Raw genomic sequence first — 18,774 nt, 5'->3', positions numbered from 1 at the left:
CCAAAAACGAAGGAAAACAGTATACTTTGATCTGCATGTAGACACCAGAGTTCTTTCTCTGGATATGGATGGCATTTTCTATCAGGAGTCTTTTAGAATTGTCTTTGACTATGATTTCCTCTACCAATTCAAATTGGCACCTTTTCCTAGGACCTGAGAAATTAAGATATATCTTGTGTCACATAGGCAGTATGGGTCAGAGGCAGTCCTTGAACTCAGTTCTTTCAGCCTTCAAGGTCACCTCTCCATTCACTATGGCATACTGCCCAGGGCTCATTTCTCAGGAAATGTGTGAAATCAGTCATCTGAAATATCTTTGAAGCTTCAATTTGGCCCCAAGTGATAGAAGCTGTAAGAACAAATCTTGGTTTCTAAGGCTGGGAAGCAGCTTTCCTGATAGATACACATACCTTACAGCACTGGATCATCTCTAAAATACTGAAGAATAATGTCCGATTTCTGTCCCTCAGGGTGATCTCAGGTACCCTAAGAGTCATCTCTGGCATCTCCTCAGCCCCTGGAGCCTGGCAGAAATCAGCTGAAAACCTGGCAAAGCTGCATACTCCTACTTCTAAGTAAATAAGAGAAGACCATAGTGAACATTTCATCTTAGGGGTTAAGACTGGGACTAGGGAAAGTTGCACTAGTCTAGGTAATCAGGAGTTATCTTATTCCCCTACAGCCCAAGGTCACTTCAGCTCTCTCCTAAAGGGATAAAGGTAGTCTTAGAAATCCCTCATCGGAACTTGATCATGTTGAACTGTTTGTATTCCTGCAGAGGAAGAAGATATTGATAACTCATATGAACTTTCTCATTTATAAGTAAGAGCTGTCAGAAGGAGCATATATAGACAGGACATAGGAAGGAGCGGAATATAATGGTATGATGTGGTAAAGGGATGGAGTCAATGGGTGATGAGGGAAAGTACTGGGAGGAAGGAAAAGGAGATGAAGAAGAAGCTGAGAGATTTCACATAAGAGTCAAGAAAAAGCTTTTTCTTTTTTTAAATTTATTTTTATTAAGGATATTATTTGAGTTTTACAATTTTCCCCCAAGAAAAAGCTTTTTCAATGGAGTGGGGGGAGGGAAGGCAAGGGGGAATGAGTGAGCCTTCATTCTCATTGGAAATGGCTCAGGGAGGAAATGACATGCACACTTAATAGGGTGAGGAAATCTGTCTTGCCCTGGAGAAGGATGGGAGGAAAGGGATGGGATGAGGGGGAATGGAGGAGGGAAGGGGGGAATAGGTGATAGAAGAGAGGGAAGATCGAGGGAGAGGGTACTCAGATTCAACACACTTTTGGACAGGGCCAGGATGAAAGGAGAGAGAGAATAGAATAAATGAGAGTGGGGAGAAATAGAGTGGAGGTACAGCTAGTAATAGCAACTGTAGGAAAAATATTGAAGCAACTTCTCTGGTGGACTTATGATAGGGGAAGCAACTCACTCCAGAGACAGTCATTGAAATCTGAACACAGACTGAAGTACAATTTTTTTTCTCTCTCTCACTATTCTTGAGGTTTCTCATCTTCTTGGGGAGGAGGGGGTTTATGTTTACTCTTATAACATTCAATTTATATCAATGTATGGCATGGAAACAATGTAGAGACTGTCAGACAGCCTTCTGTGGGGGGGGGGGAATTGTAGAATTCGGAGCCTTGCAAAAAATGATGGATACATATTACTATTGTATATAATTGGAAAACAAATAAAATGTTAAAATGTTTTTAAAAAATCCCTCATCAAAAAACATCTCTGCCCAGTTTACCACTATTAGATGAGCAATGAATCAGAATTCCTCAGCTTGTGACCTCCTTCCCCACCAACTTAATGTAGCCTTGAAAAGAGTTATTTCCCCCAGGAAGTGACTTTTCCCAGAATGTTGGGTTGCTGGTAACATTAAACTAGTTTCATTCATTTCATCACCTATATAATTTCATTAGGAAAGCAATTGTTTTTTTTTAAAGGTTTATAGGATCATATTAATGAGCTAAAGAGACCTTAGAGGCTATCAAAATACATTTTACAGTGAGGAAACTGGGGCTAATCAAGATTTAGTGATTTGCCAGGATCACACAGCTGGGAAGTGTCTGAGACAGGTTTGAATTTGGGTCTTTTCAAATCTGAGCTCAGCACTCTAACCTGGCTGATTAGAGTCCATGTCTATAGACCTCCTTTGCTCCTTCTTCCCTAACCCTTATTTAACTGAAGATTTTTTTCCCCTACTTCTCCTATGGGAAAAAAAAAAGGCATCAGACCTGAGCTCTTATGACAACCGATTAAATGTCTTATATTTTATATTCTCTCAGATACAAACTTTCCTTGAAGAGTACAAGAAAACTTTCATCACTAACCCACCCCCGGGAAAATGTCTTTCTCTACATTGATCTTCCAATAGATAGCCTCCTCCCAAATTTCCCTCCTGCTTAGAAGTCATCAGGAGTCAGATCTCACCTTGTCCTGGAAGGGATTTACCAAAGGTGAAGCTCCAGGTTTCACAGGGGTACAGATCCATGAGTGTGAGACCCAGCACACACAGGGCATCCATAGGTTTATTGTTTTTCAGAAAGGTCAAAATGCTATCTGGTGATGGAATAAGAAGGCAATGGGTTCTTATGGTAGAAAGTAGACAAGGTGTTAGATGTCAATTTACGTAGGTATAGCTAAATATTATGCCACCATATAATCTTAGATTAAATCACTGAACTCTTCTAATTTTCGGCAAAACAATAATGGTTGGACTGCTATACTTTCAGTTCCATGTCTCTGTTTCCCTTCCCTTTACAACTTCTCCTCCTCTAGGCCCCTTCTATCCTTGGTCAGCTAGAACATCCTCAATTTTTTTCTCTTTATCACCTAAATATGAAGATTTCTTTCATGAAATATATGAGGTTCAATTTTTTAAAAGAATTTGCAATCAGCATCTGAGTACAAACAGGAAAGTAAAAAAATTAAAAAGGAAAATATGAACTCCAATGTTCTGGATCATCTGGGTTCTAATTCATACTAATCTGAAACCTAGTTGAACATGTGCAGCTCTGTTTAAGTCAATTATCCAACATTCATGCTTGTATTTAGAGATTTATGTATATGAAGTGATGTAGATTGAAATGAGCTGAACCAGGAGAACAATCTCTGTGATGCCCATAATAATAAAACAAGAGAAAACTACTTCGAAGGACCTCAGAACTACTCTCACCAAAGTAGAGATTAGCTGTGATTTAAAAGACTGATGATAAAACATACCTGCCACTTGGCAAAAAGGTGACAAGCTAAGGTAAAAAAATGAGACATTCATTGGATCTGTTCTGCTTGACTATGCTTCTTTGTTATAAGGAAGAATAGCTACTTGAAAGACAGGGAGAAGTGAGTTAGAGGTTAATCACAAATAGGAAGACGGGAGCATAAATCAAGTTATCCAACAAGAAATTACTATAAGTGACTCCTACCCCACAAATAGACAAAATATCATCCAGCAACCCAAATGCAATAGGAAAAGGGGGCAACAGCAAAGCAATCAGAGTCAGCACAGGTAAACACATCCTGGAGCAACACCAGAGAGAAGGGGTGAACCTTTGATGAACCAAAGTATAGCTCAAGAACTCAAGTGATTTAGGGCAAAGACTAAGCAAGGCTGATCACACCACCGAAAAGCACAGGTAGCTGGCTGGTCCAGGGCAAACCCCAGTTCAAGAACTAAGGCTAGGGACGGCTAGGTGGTGCAGTGGATAGAGCACCGGCCCTGGAGTCAGGAGTACCTGAGTTCAAATCTGGCCTCAGACATTTAATAATTACCTAGCTGTGTGGCCTTGGGCAAGCCACTTAACCCCATTGCCTTACAAAAAAATCTAAAAATAAATTACTGGCTCTAGGAGACAAGATGTATTAGAACAAAATTCTAGAAAATTAGAAGAAAATATAAAAAACAACTTTCCCTGGAAAACAGGCCAAGAACATATAATTTAAGAATCACTGTACTCCTAGAAAACCAGTATTTTTTAAAAGCCCTGAATACTAATTTAAAAAAAAATCATAAGCTGCCTGGATAGAAAGAATTTTTCTAAAAGAAAGACCAGAAGTAAAGGTTCCAGGAAAATCATAAGTCAAGATTCACAGTTCTCATGTCAAGGAAAAATTACTGCAAACTTCCAGGATAAAACAATAAAATTACCAGGGATCTACAGTCACAACCACAAAAGACTTGGAAGCTTCTCCTATACAAAAGAGGAGATCTTAGAATACAATATTCCAAAAAATCAAAAGAGATAGGCTTACAACTAAGAATAACTTAACCTCCAAAGTGAAGTATAATCCTACAGGAAGAAAATGAATCTTTAATTCAATAGGGATTTTCAAACACTTCCTAAAGCTGAATAGGAAATCTAAAATACAAATACAAGAGTCTATAGAAATTTAGAAAGGTATGTTTGACTGAATAGTTGAAAGGAAGTGTATGATCAGTTAGTGCTAACATTCTAACAGGGAAGAAAAAACAAGTATTGCTTCAGAACTTTAGCGTCTTCAAAGGTGAACACTATTCCTTTAGTGTCTTCTTTTCTGAGTATTTTAAAAGGGGAAAGAGAAATGAGGGTAAAAGAATATGATACCACTGTAGAAAGGAAGAAGGAATAGAACTCATAAGTAAGATATGTAAGAAAAATATATAATCATGGAGGAATGGATGGAAGGAATTAGCATCAGATGAACTTCACTTATCTGAAACAGAAAAAAAGAGAATTGAACACACAGTTTAATGTAAAAATTCATCAATTTCAACTGGAAAACAAGGTGATAGAGGGAAGCAGGATTGAGAAGGATAAATCAAGGAGGGAATAATCACATGCAAAACAAACTTGCTGGCCAATTGGGGAATTTGTTTTTCTTTATTATACATGTTTATAATAGAGGTTTTGTTTTTCTTGCTTTCTTTCAAGGGGTGAAAAATGTACTGATCCTGAAGGAGAGATCAAAAAGTGGAAATAAGAAAAGCAAAGAGAAGTAGAAGCTAAAGGGGGTACCCTTTAATTGAGGAATGAACTGGACAAATTGTGATAGGTGAACAAATGATGAAAGAAATGATCACAGACAATCCTGTGTGGTAGAAACTGACACAGAGTGAAGAGAAATCAGAATGGATCAGGAAAAAGAAGCTATGCTGTAAAAAAAAAATATATCTGAAAAACTTAAGACCTCAGATTGAGGGGCGGCTAGGTGGTGCAGTGGATAAAGCACCGACCCTGGAGTCAGGAGTACCTGTGTTCAAATCCGGTCTCAGACACTTAATAATTACCTAGCTGTGTGGCCTTGGGCAAGCCACTTAACCCCATTTGCCTTGCAAAAACCTAAAAAAAATAAAAAAATAAAAAAGAACTCAGATTGATGAAGTTACCAACCATTTCTCCATAAGACATAAAATGAAACCTCTGCCTACCAACAGAGAGATGATAGTCTCAAAGTACAAAAGGAGACATATTATTTTTGGACATGACCATCCTGTGAATTTCTTTTGCTACAAGAAACACCTACAAGGGTGTTTTTCTTTCTAATTTTTTGTGGTTGTTGTTGTTAAAGGAGGGGGACAGGGAAACAGGGAAATGTGAGTCTTGATGCAAAAAAAAAGTCATTGAAATATCTTTTTAAATAAACAGAACAGAAGCAATTTCAGAAGGAAGAACAAACCAGTAGAATAGTTTAGAAAGTAATGGGTGGAATTTATTATATATTACATTAAAAAACACATCATATGAAATGAGGATTCATACTTGCATTTACAATCCTGTTTTTTTTGTTCTTCTGAGTATGTGAAAATACTCTTTTTGATGTTCTAATTAACAATAAAATAATTTTAGTAGGAATATCAATAAATCATTATATGTATATTTAAATATAGTATTTTTCTAAAATCAATGTTAGAGTTCTCAGTGTTCTATACAATTCTCTTCTTTGAATATTGAAATGTTTGTTGATGATTATGAAGTTCACATTAAAAATTATTTTTTAATTCCATTCCTTTCCAAATATTAGACAGATCTGAGTGTTTCCATTTTTTGGGGGGGGTCTCCAACCTTCCTCCTCAAACAAAAGAGGTTGACAGGAACTTATTTTTTTAGTTTTTTTTTTGCAAGGCACATGGGGTTAAGTGGCTTGCCCAAGGCCACACAGCTAGGTAATTATTAAGTGTCTGAGACCGGATTTGAACCCAGGTCCTCCTGACTCCAGGGCCGGTGCTTTATCCACTGCGCCACCTAGCCACCCCTCAGGAACTTTCTTAAGGAAACAATTTCTCCTCTCCATTATTGGTGAAAAGAAATCCTTTAACTTGGGTAGTAGTGTATTAGCATCTCAGTGATTATTGGCAGGCAGTAGCATGTTTGTCCAGTAGTTTCTCACTAACCTCCCAGTTAAGAAAGAGGAATCATTTTTTCAAAGGACCCCATTTTCCTCATCTGTCAAAAAATCTCTTCCTCTCCTATACTTTAGGAATGAGGATGGTAATAATTGGATGATGATGATGATGATGATAATTGACCCTTAGATAACCCTTTGCAAAATGCTTAATTCATTTAGATCTCATGGCATAACTCCTACAGATCCATATCTCCATTTTACAGATGAGATAACTGAGGTTTAGAGAAAAGAGAAGACTTGCAAGTGTCTAGGACATGATTCACAGTCAGATCTTCCTATAATTCCAAATCTAATGCTCACTCTTAATGTGGGAGTAAAATGAAGATTTTACAAAATCTCATTGAAAGTATAAAAGTATTTTAAAAACAATAAGTAGACTATGAGACATAAAGATTCCCTCCTTTCCTCCCCTTGGACTCTCTGGTTAATCAACAGGAACTGAACTTTCCAAGGAGGATAGCCTTTCTTCTGACTCTTGACCATTTGCTTTTGTTCCCATCTAGTCATCCTGACCCCTAAGTCCACTGTCAATCCTCTAGTACAGGGAAGAAGATAACTTTCAAATGCATGTTAAGTAAGCAGGTCTAAATCCTGCCTCAGGTATTTATCAGCTGTGTGACCCTGGGTGTCACTTAACTTTTCTCTCGGTTTCCTCATCTGTAAATTGAGGAGGTTGATTTGATGACCACCCAACTCTAAATCTCAAGGACCTATGATTTTAAGGTTGGTCCATTCAGATGACTGTTAAGAGAAAAAGAAGTAAAATCATCTATGCAAAGGAATGCCAAATGGCAGAACACCTTTGTTGAAGACAACAACTAAGACAGGACATACTTCTCTTGGAACTTTTCCCAGACCTCACTGTAGTGAGAGGACCTGGATTTAAATCCCACTTCCAAAGCTTCCTACTGGGGAAGGGTGGGGGTTCTCAAGACTTCAGTTTAGGTGGCACAATTTTAATGGAAAGAACATTAGCAATGGAGTCCTACTCTACTCCTGTGTGTGACATGAATGAGTCATCCAACCTATCCCACCCTGCCCTCTGATATTGTTTTCTCCTAGAAAGTTAGATATGTTTTAAAAGTCCCTTGGAGTCAAAAATAATAAAGAGATGCTCAATTACCAGTCATTCTGTAAGAGCTCTTTCCCCTTCCCCTCCATTACATTCCTTGATTTGATAATAACCCAAGGGAGAGGAAATCTAGTTCTTAAAATTTCTTTTCCAATATGCTTAACTCCCCCCCCATCCCACCACAAAAAACAGGATTTCATCCTCCCTATCTCCCTTCTTCCACAGGTCATTTCCTCTAATTGATCAGAACGAAAGTGATAATGCCCCACACTATCTTTACTCCCAGTCCAAACTGACCTGCATGCAGTTGGATCCTGTCAGAGTCCCGATGATGACGGAAGCAGCAGTGAATAGAAGAGATGGGTATGGAGGGAAGGCACTTTACCCGAAGCCCCAGGAAGAAAGATTCCACACATCCCTGGAGACAGTCTAGGAGGGAGCTCCCCACAGCTCCTTCACTTAGATCTAGGAATAAAAGCAGCATAATCATTTCATGCCTGGGACTTATCCTTGCAAAGACCAAAGAAACCACCTGTGCCCAGAGATGCAGAAATATAGTCATTGGCATTCATTTCATAACTGTGGGTCATCTCTATGATGAATTACCCATCCACAAGGAACAGGTGAAATTCAAATGATTGGTTATCTAGCAGCTGGCTCTTAGCAAGGCTTGCCCCTTACTAAGAGTTAGGGTCCCCTCATCTTGGAGTATAGTATTGCATCTGAATCTTTGGAGCAGCTGCAGCTTCCCCTTAGAGTGTCCCCCTTACTTCTGGATTGGCACCTATATCTAGTTTATTTTGTCAGGTCACCTGGTGGACTAGTGTTCTCTCTCAAATCTAGAACATTGCTAATGCTCAGTGATTGTTCTCTATAGATTCAAGCAAAGTTCCATCATCCCTTGCTTTAGAACCCAAGGAAGCAACAGTTTTAGGAATAAGATGGGGAGGGGGTAAAAAGCTATACCATTTCTTTTCAAAAGATCCTGTAACCATACTATTACCTCCACCCACTTCATCTCTCTCAGCACTGGAATAAATAAACCGCCCCACTTTGTTGTTTCCATTGTTGTCCTTTCTCTCTCTCTCTCTCTCTCTCTCTCTCTCTCTCTCTCTCTCTCTCTCTCTCTCTCTCTCATCTTTAAGTGCTGCCTGGAGCAAAATACTATGTAGCTTACAGAACTCAGAGTACTCTGGTTAAAACTATTATAATAGCAAGTTATAAATTATGGAAATCTTCCAGAGTAAGGGCTAGAGAGACTCAAATATAGACCTAGATCCTTTCCCATTCTGGCTTATGAACAGATCAGGGTATGAAGCCTGGAGCCCAAAATCAAATTCAGTGACATCCCCTCCTCCCAACCCAAGGTACCTATTGGCTGTAGGTAAATATGCTTCCGGCACATGCTCTGTTTCCTCCTTAGGAGAGACTGGTAGAAGGTCTCAAAGTCCTCTGGGGCATCAGGGTGACTTAGGAGCCAATCAAAGGCCGTTCTGATGACCAATGTACAGAAGAGGGTCCTCTGTGGGTTGTATGCTTCAGATAGGAAAAGTCTCTCAGTGGTGGAAAAAGCCTTAGCATAGAGTTCCTGTAGAACAGGGTTGGTGGAGATGAGGGCATCCTTTAGGGCCCGGGGACCAAAACTGAATTCCTCAGCATGCTTACACTGCAACATTGCTGCCAGGCAAACTCTCAAGCTAGGAGAGAGCCTTAGGAGATGGATGATTTGGCATCAGCAGTCACAAACCCTGAAGAACTCACTTGACTTAATGTTTCTTCTGGGGAATGTCTGTAAGGTTAGCAGGAGTTAGAAATGAGAGACAGTAAAACTTGGGAGTCTCAAGATTCACCCTCTGTGCAGGGGATTGTGATCCAGAACTTCTTGAAACGATCTAAGTGGCTTTAGAGAATGCCAGCAGGTGGGTACACATTACCAGGAAAGAGATCCCAAGAACCTCCTTGCAGTACTGGTACTGGATTGGTATTGAGAATCAATAGAGGCAATGATGAGGTGACAATAATACCCACAAGCCCATAGGGTTATCCTGCAGTAAGAGAAGAAAAAAGTCATATTGTCTTCTTTATTCCTATACAATTAGAGAATCATAGAATTTTAAAATTAGAAAGCATCTCAATAACCATTTCCTCCATACCATAACCTGAAAGTAATTCCCATCATAACAGATTTAGTAATACTTATCCAGTCTCTGATTGACTACCTCCAAGGAGAAGGAAGCACTACCTTCCCAATGAAGCCCATTTCACTTTTTTAAAAAAATTATTTTATTTTTAGTTTATAGAATAAAACAAGCATTTCCATAACATAGTACAGTTTAAAAAAAAAGATGATTGCACTTTCTACTTTTTAGACCACTCTAATTATTAGGAAGTTTGTCCTGACACCAAGCCTGAAGAGCCAGTCAATAAATATTTATTAAATGCTGAGACACTGTTCTAATTGCTAGAAATACAAAGAAAGACTAAAGATAATCCTTGGTCTCAAGGAGCTCACAATCTAATGAGGAGGATAGCATGTAAATAATTAGGCATAAATATACTATATACAGGAGATGATCAATAGAGGGAAGGAACTAGAATTAAGGAAAAAACAAGAAAGGTTTCCTGTAGATGGTGAGATTTTAGCTGAGACTTGAAGGAAGTCAGGGAACGTTGGAGGCAGAGAGGGGAAGGGAGAGAATTCCAGGTAAGGAAAATATCAGGAGAGAGTTTTTTGCAGACTCTCTGTGACTTCCATCAGTCAATTCTTTCTGGCTATATCCTTCGGAGAGTAATGAAATCAATCTAATTCTTCTTCTTCCAATGGCACAGGTCCCTCCTGAGTCTTCTCCAGGCTTAAATATCCCAGTTTCCTGAACCATATCTTTTACAACACTGATTGAAGATGCCGTTTCTGTACATTCTCAAACTTATCCATATCCTTAAACTATGACACCCAAACTGAACCAATATTCTGGAACAGGGTGAGTTACAGAGACATTATTTCACTTTCATCCCCCCTTTTTTTTCTTCAAACTAGGCATTCCTAGCTCACCCAGGCTAGAAGTGCAGTCCCGATCCCAATAGACTGACATGGAGGCTTTAATCATATACATTATTTTTCAACTTGGGTCAATTTTTCCTTCCTTAGATAGCCTTATGGTTTCCTCTCTCTAGGGTTTACTATTTTGGTGCAGGACTTGGGGGTTCACCTGGTCAGCTTTAGTCCCATTGAATCTCAAAACTTCTGATCTCAATCCCCCCGGTCTCAATCTCCCCAGCAGCAGGTACTACTGAGGTACTTAGCAAAACTCACTTCCTTGTGCCTAGAAGCTTCTGGTTCTTGTATAGTTATTGCCAGTCGTGCCTGACTCTTCATTATCCCATTTGGAGTTTTCTATTGATTTTATCATTTCCTTTTCCAGCTCATGTGACAGATAAGAAAACTGAGGCAAATGGTTAAGTGGCATTCCCAGAATCACAACTAGTGAATGTCTGAGGCCAGATTTGAACTTAGGTCTTCCTGACTCCAGCTTGGGGATCTATTCACTATATCACCTACTAATAACATAGTATGACAGCCAAAAAAGCTAATATGAAATGGACTACTTTAAGAGAAGCATAGCAGCTAGGTAGTGCACTGAGTTGGGGAGACCTGAGTTCAAATCCAGTCTCAACACTAATTAGCTGTGTGACCTTGAGTAAGTCAATTAATCCTATTATGAATTACTCCTATTAAGCTTGCAGTTTATCCAGATCTCTTTTTTCACATTTTGAAATTTAATTTTTTAACATAAGCTCTAATTAAGCATAAATAGAAAAATAGATGAAATAAGAAAAACATGGCACATTCTCTCACTGAATTCCTCATCAAAAATCTTCACTGAATGGGATCCTGTACCAGACACTATACAAAGGAAATGCTTTGGTTCCCCACCAGAGCATATTTACACTGTTTTCTGCAGGAATTTTTGAGAATATGAAAAATCCTTTAAGTGTGATCCTTCTTATCTTTCTTTATATTTATTATTTCTCAACCCTAATTTCTACCTATTATTGGATCTGTACAATTTTTGACATTTAAGCTAAAAATGTAGATGATAATTCCTCCCTGCTCTCCAATTCTGCCCTCCCCCCCCAATAGCTTGAGTAGTTGTAGCAGAAAATGTGTTTCCATGGAATCTCCCATGCCATGGGCTCTGCTGTAGCTCTAATCTATACAGAATGGGTTTGTAGACCTGTACAAACCCTGTAATGAAGTATATCACTCTCTTCCTTTCTCCCCATAATGTATTCAGCACTGATGGGCACCTTTGCTGACTTCCTTAGTTGCTTTTTTTTAACTACTACAAGTCCAATGGGGCCCCTTCACATGGGAAACATGACTTTCCAATTTAATTTGTAATTACAGAGTGCATCCTTCGTGATTCTCCTCCTATCCATGACACCTTTTCATTATCTGAATTACAAGTTTTATTGGCTAGGATCCCACATATTTACATGGAAGCTGTAGAAAGCAGCAATCACTGAATCAAAATGGCCTGAGATTTTGATTTGTGACACCAAGATGATAAAGACAATGGGTAGAAAAAAGGGAGGAAAAGAAGACAGGGTGGATGAAAAAGAGAAATGCATTCACCAAAGAAATGTACAGATTCCAAAGTTTCCTGAGGCATGCAAGAGAGGCCAGAGATATAAATTAAATAGTCAGAGCCATGAATACATGCCAACAACTGTAAGCTATAAATAGGGAGATCTGAGAAAGAAAACAGAGCTTTTTTAACTGCTGAAATATATTTGACTGGAAGAGGACTCTTAGGAAGGAATATAATGGAAGAAGAATGAGTGTTTCACTTTACAAATTAGAGAATTCCTTTTGAACCTAGACAGGTGTATGAGTTTGTTTGACTCTCTCTCTCTCTCTCTCTCTCTCTCTCTCTCTCTCTCTCTCTCTCTCTCTCTCTCTCTCTCTGTGTGTGTGTGTGTGTGTGTGTGTGTTTTAAGAAGAAACAATGCTTTCCCTTTCCATTCCCTCCTTCCCCCAACACTATTGGCATCTTCTGACAGCATAACAAAGTGCTTAGAGAAATGAGGAAGACTAGTAAAAAAGGAAAGCTATTAAAGCATGACTTTAGGCACCCATTTCAATTCCTTTTGAAGTCCCCTCAATTCAAGGAGATCAATGACAAAAGGAAAGGCAACATACTACCAAAATGTTCATAGAAGCACTGCTTTGCAATAGTAAAAATCTGGAGATAAATTCTATACTCCTAAAATGGAAATGACTAAACAAAGTGGGATATAGAATGTAATGCAAAGGGGCAACTAGGTGACAGTAGATAGAGCACCAGTCCTGGAGTCAGGAGGACCTGAGTTCAAATCCAGCTTCAGACACTTAATAATTACCTAGCTGTATGACCTTGGGCAAATCATTTAACCCCATTGCCTTGCAAAAAAAAAGAATATGATGCATTTGTATCTGAATTATGAGTATTGAACATGAAAATTTAAAAGAAATGCAGGAAGGCTTGTAAAAGCTAATAAAACACAGTAAAGAAAGCAAGTCTAAAGGACAATATATAAAAAATGTAAATCAATACATTAAAAGGCAAGAAAATTCAGGTCAAATATAACAGACAATGTTGATTACAGATTATTAACAGTAAATCACAAAATAGGAAGTTTTTTGTTTTTGTCTTTTGTCTTTTAAAGAGACTGGAAATGAAGTTCTAGGGGGATCCTAGATCAATTTTGAATTCATAGTTGATGGTTCTCTATTTCTGGGTAGACCATTTCTGGTAGAAAAACCCAGTTTTTTCCATTAAAGATTTTATTTATTTTGAGTTTTACAATTTTCCCCCTAATCTTTTACCATCTTTTCATCTTTTCTCCTTCCAAAACAGTTCTTCCTATCTCACCAAGGCTGGAAATGTAACAAACACTCATGGACTTGATTCTACTACAGACTGGCATAGGAGCTTTGACCTAGTCTGTTTATGACTTCTGTTGGGTCACTCCTCCTTAGACAGCCTAGTGGCCTATCCCCACCTCCTGGGGGCTCCCCACATTGGTGCTAGTCTTAGGGGAGACATTTGACTGTCTAGACCTACTGCAACTCTGAACTGCAGAGCTCAAGCGGTCCAAAAGCCTGAAATATCCCAGGAGCAGAAACTGGGGGCAGGCATCACCTCATCTATTGTTCATCTTATTCAGCTTGGTTTCTAGCCCAGTATCTGATCTTCAGTTCTCCCTGGGACTTGGCATCCCTGTTACCCTCTCTTCCTAGCTCTTGTATTGCTGAGGAACTGCCCACTGACCTTCCACAAGAATACCAGATTCCATCCTGGCCACCAGGAAACCTTGACTGAAAGATGGGGTAGTCCCTGTGGAGAAGACTAACAGATGTTACTCACAACTGGATATCTGGAGCCTTATGCCCATCCACCATTAGGTCCCTATCCCAGACCCTAAGGCATAGTCTGAAAATATAGGAAGAATGTATTTTAAATTGACATTTGGCTAGACATAATGATTCACACTTGTAATCCCTGCTGTTGGGGAGGCTCAGGCTGATGGATTGTCTAAGATTGGGAGTTCTCTGCTGCATTAGAGCTAAAGCCAATCATGTGTTTGCACTGTCTGGTACCAATATGGTAAGCCCCCTGAGGATCTGAGGGTAGGGGAAGGAGAGGACAAGGAAGGAGACACAACATTCCCTAAGGATGGGCAAATTGGTTCAGGCCAGAAATGGAAGAAGTGAAAGCTTTCCTAATAATCAAAAGTATGATCAGCCCTTGAAAACTGTGATAATTCTGTCTGGGTGAAATAGGGAACCCTATTCTCAAAAAAAAAGACCTTTGGAGCCATCATGGTCATCAGAATGTTATGCAATGAGATGAATAATCTCACTTGAATGTAAATTGTGTAGGTTTCTTTTACTATAGAGAGATCTGTCTTCTGAATGGTAGCTGTAAATGTGTCAACTTGGGAGTGCTAATTTATGATTAGCAGAGAGATTGTTTGACAGAAGGCAGAATGGGAAGGGGGCAGACAAGTTGGTGCCCATATGGCTAGGACCACAAAATATCAAAGAAACAGACTAGACGTCTTGCTAAGGAAAAAAAAAATTAGGAAAAGATTGAAGTAATTGAACATGTATTCTCAAATCTGGTTGGTTTGACTCGATAAGCAAAACATGTAAACTTATTTCACTTTTTTATAAATGCCTGCTCTTACTTCTTTATATGTTTCCTGGCTTTATCTCAGCACATTGGACTCTCTTCTCTGAAAGAGAAAATGGCATATATATATATATATGAATATATGTTATGATGTATAATATATACATAGCATAGCATATAATCATTATTTCTATGGTGTTGCTTGGTCTTTTCAGTCATATCCTACTCTTCAAGGCTCCATTTGGATTTTCTCAGCAAAGATTCTGCAGTGGTTTGGTAATTTCCTTCTCTAGTTCAGATGAGCAATTGAGGCAAACAGGATTAAGTGACTTGCCCAGGGTGTCAACACAGTTAGTAAATATCTAAATCTGAATTTGAACTCAGGTCTTCCTAACTCCAGGCCTGGTATTCTGTCTTCTACTTCTTCTAGCTGTAATATATATATATATATATGTATATCAACCATATATTATTTAAAATATGTAATTATTATTATTATTTATTATTATTTTGTCAAGGTTCTCATCTCATTTAAGATAAACCTGACTCAAACTCAATATATGAATACTCAAATTTTCATTTTACAAATTTGGAAACTACAGTTATTCAGTGGAAAGAATACTGGTTTGGCATTAGAGGCTATGACTATTAAATCCCAGTTCTGTCATATCCTTATTCCCTATGTGACTCTTCAGTAAGTCACTTAATTCATTGATTCTCACTCTTCTCATCTGGACTTGTACTAATGTCCCTTAGGTCCCTTCCAACTCTAAATTTCTTATGTTATGATCCCATGTAAGTGTTGCAATTCACTTTTTTATTTCTGGAAATGGATATTACAAATGTTGTTTATGCATCTTTGCTATCAACAGGACCCTACATTTAAATGCATCTCAGTTGTATTGTCTCATCACAATTGACAGTCACCTCGAAATCATTATCTTAATATTTTAGCCACCTGCAAATTATTTCTTCTACCATCAAAAGTCAGCCTATAAATTATTCTCTTTAGATCATAGCAATCTCTCATGGAGGCCACTGGCATTCTCTAGGGCAACCAGATTTGGGAATGATAGCACCATAATTGATGGGTACCTTAAGAAACAAGAAATAATACAGGTTGGTTTGCATACTTAAAGATTCTGACTATTTGTCATGGACTTTCAAGGAAAAGAAAAAAAACTAATGTTATAAAACAGTCACTGATGACTTTTATTGTTCAGTCATTTCATTCATGCTGATCCTTCATGACCCCATTTGGGATTTTCTTGGCAGAGATGCTGGAGTAGTTTACCATTTCCTTCTTCAGCTCATTTTACAGATGGGGAAACTGAGGCAAATGAGGTTAAGTGATTTGTTCAGGATCACACAGCTAGTAAGAGACTGAACTCAAGTATTCCTGACTCCAGCCCCAGATTCTATCCACTGTGCCACCTAGCTGCTCAGGTGATATCTAGAAGTAATTCAAACTCATAATTCAAGAGAGGATTCTGAGACTTTATCTCAAAAATCTTTAAATTGCTATTTGCCTTTCAGAAATGTTCTATGACATCCAAGAGAAGGGGAATGATATAAGCAGTCATTTCCTTTCTTTAGTTATGTTCAGAGACTTTACTGCCAATGGAATTATAACTAGAGTAGGGTACCTTGAGCTTTGTCTCAGGGTGCTGATATGGGAGGGAGACACATAATTCTTTTGAATAGGCAACTGTTCCAATACTTTTCCATAGTCTTCTACTGTCTGCACAATCCAATCCTGATCCCTTGTTATCCCCTCAGAAACATCCTTTCCCAGTGTGTTTGTACCTGTGATCATACAACTGTTAAACAACAGCCATAAAACTCAACCAACAGCTAAAACTGTCCTTTGCAATGTTTCCTCTCCCCCCCCCCAACTCTTTTTACTCTAGGAGGAATGAATTCCTAGTTACATGCTCTGTTAACACACACTTTCTTACCCTCAGACTTTCATCACTAGTAAAAGACTTCCTCTCCAAAGTCATGTTCCAAACTGTACTATGAACTCTAGACTAGTATTTTCAAAGCATTTCCTTTTTGGTCTTTTGTTCCCTGGGAAGTTGCTCATAATATCCACAAAACAGAATGATGAGCACTGTTGTGTGAATGTGACAGCCACAAAGAAAAATAAGCCACATTAGCTGAACCAGTTAAAGAAGGGAAAAGTCAGTTTCACATGCCACTCAGTTCCAAATGTCCAACCATAGAACTCAAAATGCTCAGTCAACCAGAGAAGCCCTAAGTCCTCTGAAGCACGAATTTACTGTGTGACCTTGGGCAAGTCACTTAACCCCATTGCCTTGCAAACAAAAAACAAACAATAAAAAGAAGCATTAATTTATAATGGATAAGTTATTTGAATAAGTTAGCTTTCAGTCAAAGGACAGATCCACCTTTGGCACTTGACTATCTAGTTACCTTGACTAAATCCCATGTCCTGTCTGGGCTTTGGTTTCCTCATCTATAAAATGAGGGAGTGATGGCCTCTGAAATCCCTGCCAGCCTTGGATCTGTGATTCTGTCTGTTGCTGTGACAGGACTGGCTGAAGCCAACAGTTTGATCCATTGGACTCTTCCTAAAGAGATGTTGACAAAGAAAGAGTGCCTGTTGGAAAAGGAAATGACTACAAGTGTGTAGAAGTGCATGCTCACAGCATTTTAAGAAAAGTTCTCCATCCATAATCATGGGTGTGGAACATCTTCCTGGGTCATCATAACCTGAGATCAATCCTAATATGTTCAAAGTAGGCCCCAGGGGACTAGGAACTTGGCTAGATCTTTCCAAAAGGACTATGGTCATGATTGATCCATGTCATTAAGGAAAATCCCCTTCCTATCAGAGACTGCCTGAGCTTCTTATCTTGTCAGGTCATTTCTTCAGGAAACTGTTTGTCAGATTGAAACAGATGCTGGATCTGTTGTGAATATAAAGACTTTCTCTTTGCCAGACCCTGTTCTGGGTTTGGGTAGGTCCTCTGGGAGATATATCTGTGTTTGTCTGTGCTCACAGTTGGGGTGGGACAATTTACCTGCTGTCTCTGCTCCACACCAGCCTATTTATCTTGGAAATGGTTGTGGGATGATGCTGTTTGCATTAGAGAACTGAATAGAAAAATGGGAATTTCCAATATGTAGCTTGTATTCTACAGAATCCAAGCCACTCTTGGCTATTCCTGGCCACTCTTTGCATATTGCTTCTTTGCAAACTGCTGGAAAAATCTTATATGTAATGTTTGTTTTTGACTGAACCATTTCATTGGCATCATATATGGTGGAAAATGTTGTCTCTGGTTTGAGTGTATCTTTGCTCAGAGATCATCCAAACCAATGGCAAACTTTTTTCTTCAGGCCAACTTTTCCATCCTTGTTTTATTTTGCAGAGGAGAAACTGTTCACTGAGCCTCTCTTTGCCAGAAAAACTTGAACCACTCATCCTTAGATGCTCTGTGTGCCCAACATGGAGTGCACCAGAGGGCAGGGACTATCACTTCACTGCAATAAAGGAAGTGCATCATTGGGTAGGAAATCAAGGTCAGGTTGTTCTGAATCACCATAGCTTGGGTTACTTTGCTCTTCCCCATAGGACTTATGCCCCAGCCTCCAACAAAGAAATCACACTGTTTCTTTTTTTTTAACAATTTATTCTGATTAAACTTTGAAAATATCATTGCAGCTGCATAAAGCTATTCAGAAAGGGATTTTGAAGCACTTATAGACATTGGACTTTGTGAAGATGCCATGTACAGAAAGAGGTTTAAGTGTTTTGTGATGAAATGCTCAGAAGAATAAGAAATGAAATAGCAAGATTAAAATGGACTTCTCCAAGGTCACACAGACAGATAGCCTGTGCTCTCAGTAAACGTTTGCGGAAAATTTCCACTACTATTTTTCTTAATTCTAACCACTGAACTTCACTCCTTACAGCTTTATCATCATAGTAGGAGAAGTAAGGGAGGACATTCATCTTCTGCAACATTTTTAAAGTTTGTTTTCCTTTAAAAACGAAAATTTCCCTTGTTTTTCTGATCTGTGTAGTGGGGGAGGTGAGGGAGAGAAAAAATAAGTATCGGAATCAGCTTAATTTTCAATAAAACAAA

At 38.7% G+C, this 18,774-nt stretch overlaps 1 protein-coding gene across 3 annotated transcripts in view; it reads right to left on the bottom strand.

Moving 5' to 3' along the window:
• AMZ1 (archaelysin family metallopeptidase 1) overlaps nucleotides 1–18,774 on the bottom strand; it is a 42,425-nt gene that overhangs the window by 21,437 nt on the left and 2,214 nt on the right. For all 3 annotated transcript variants that reach the window (XM_074199474.1, XM_074199472.1, XM_074199473.1), the window contains exons 2-5: nucleotides 8,853–9,526; nucleotides 7,779–7,946; nucleotides 2,456–2,584; nucleotides 411–571 (exon numbers count right to left, since the gene is read on the bottom strand). In XM_074199474.1, the coding sequence (XP_074055575.1) occupies nucleotides 411–571; nucleotides 2,456–2,584; nucleotides 7,779–7,946; nucleotides 8,853–9,156 (762 nt within the window). In that variant the 5' untranslated portion in view covers nucleotides 9,157–9,526. The remainder of the gene's footprint in view (nucleotides 1–410; nucleotides 572–2,455; nucleotides 2,585–7,778; nucleotides 7,947–8,852; nucleotides 9,527–18,774) is intronic.

This window comes from Macrotis lagotis, chromosome X (assembly GCF_037893015.1).
Source record: "Macrotis lagotis isolate mMagLag1 chromosome X, bilby.v1.9.chrom.fasta, whole genome shotgun sequence".
Classification (NCBI taxonomy): Eukaryota; Metazoa; Chordata; class Mammalia; order Peramelemorphia; family Peramelidae; genus Macrotis; species Macrotis lagotis.
The sequence above is the reverse complement of the archived record's forward strand: the minus strand, read 5'-3'. Positions and strand labels throughout refer to the sequence as shown.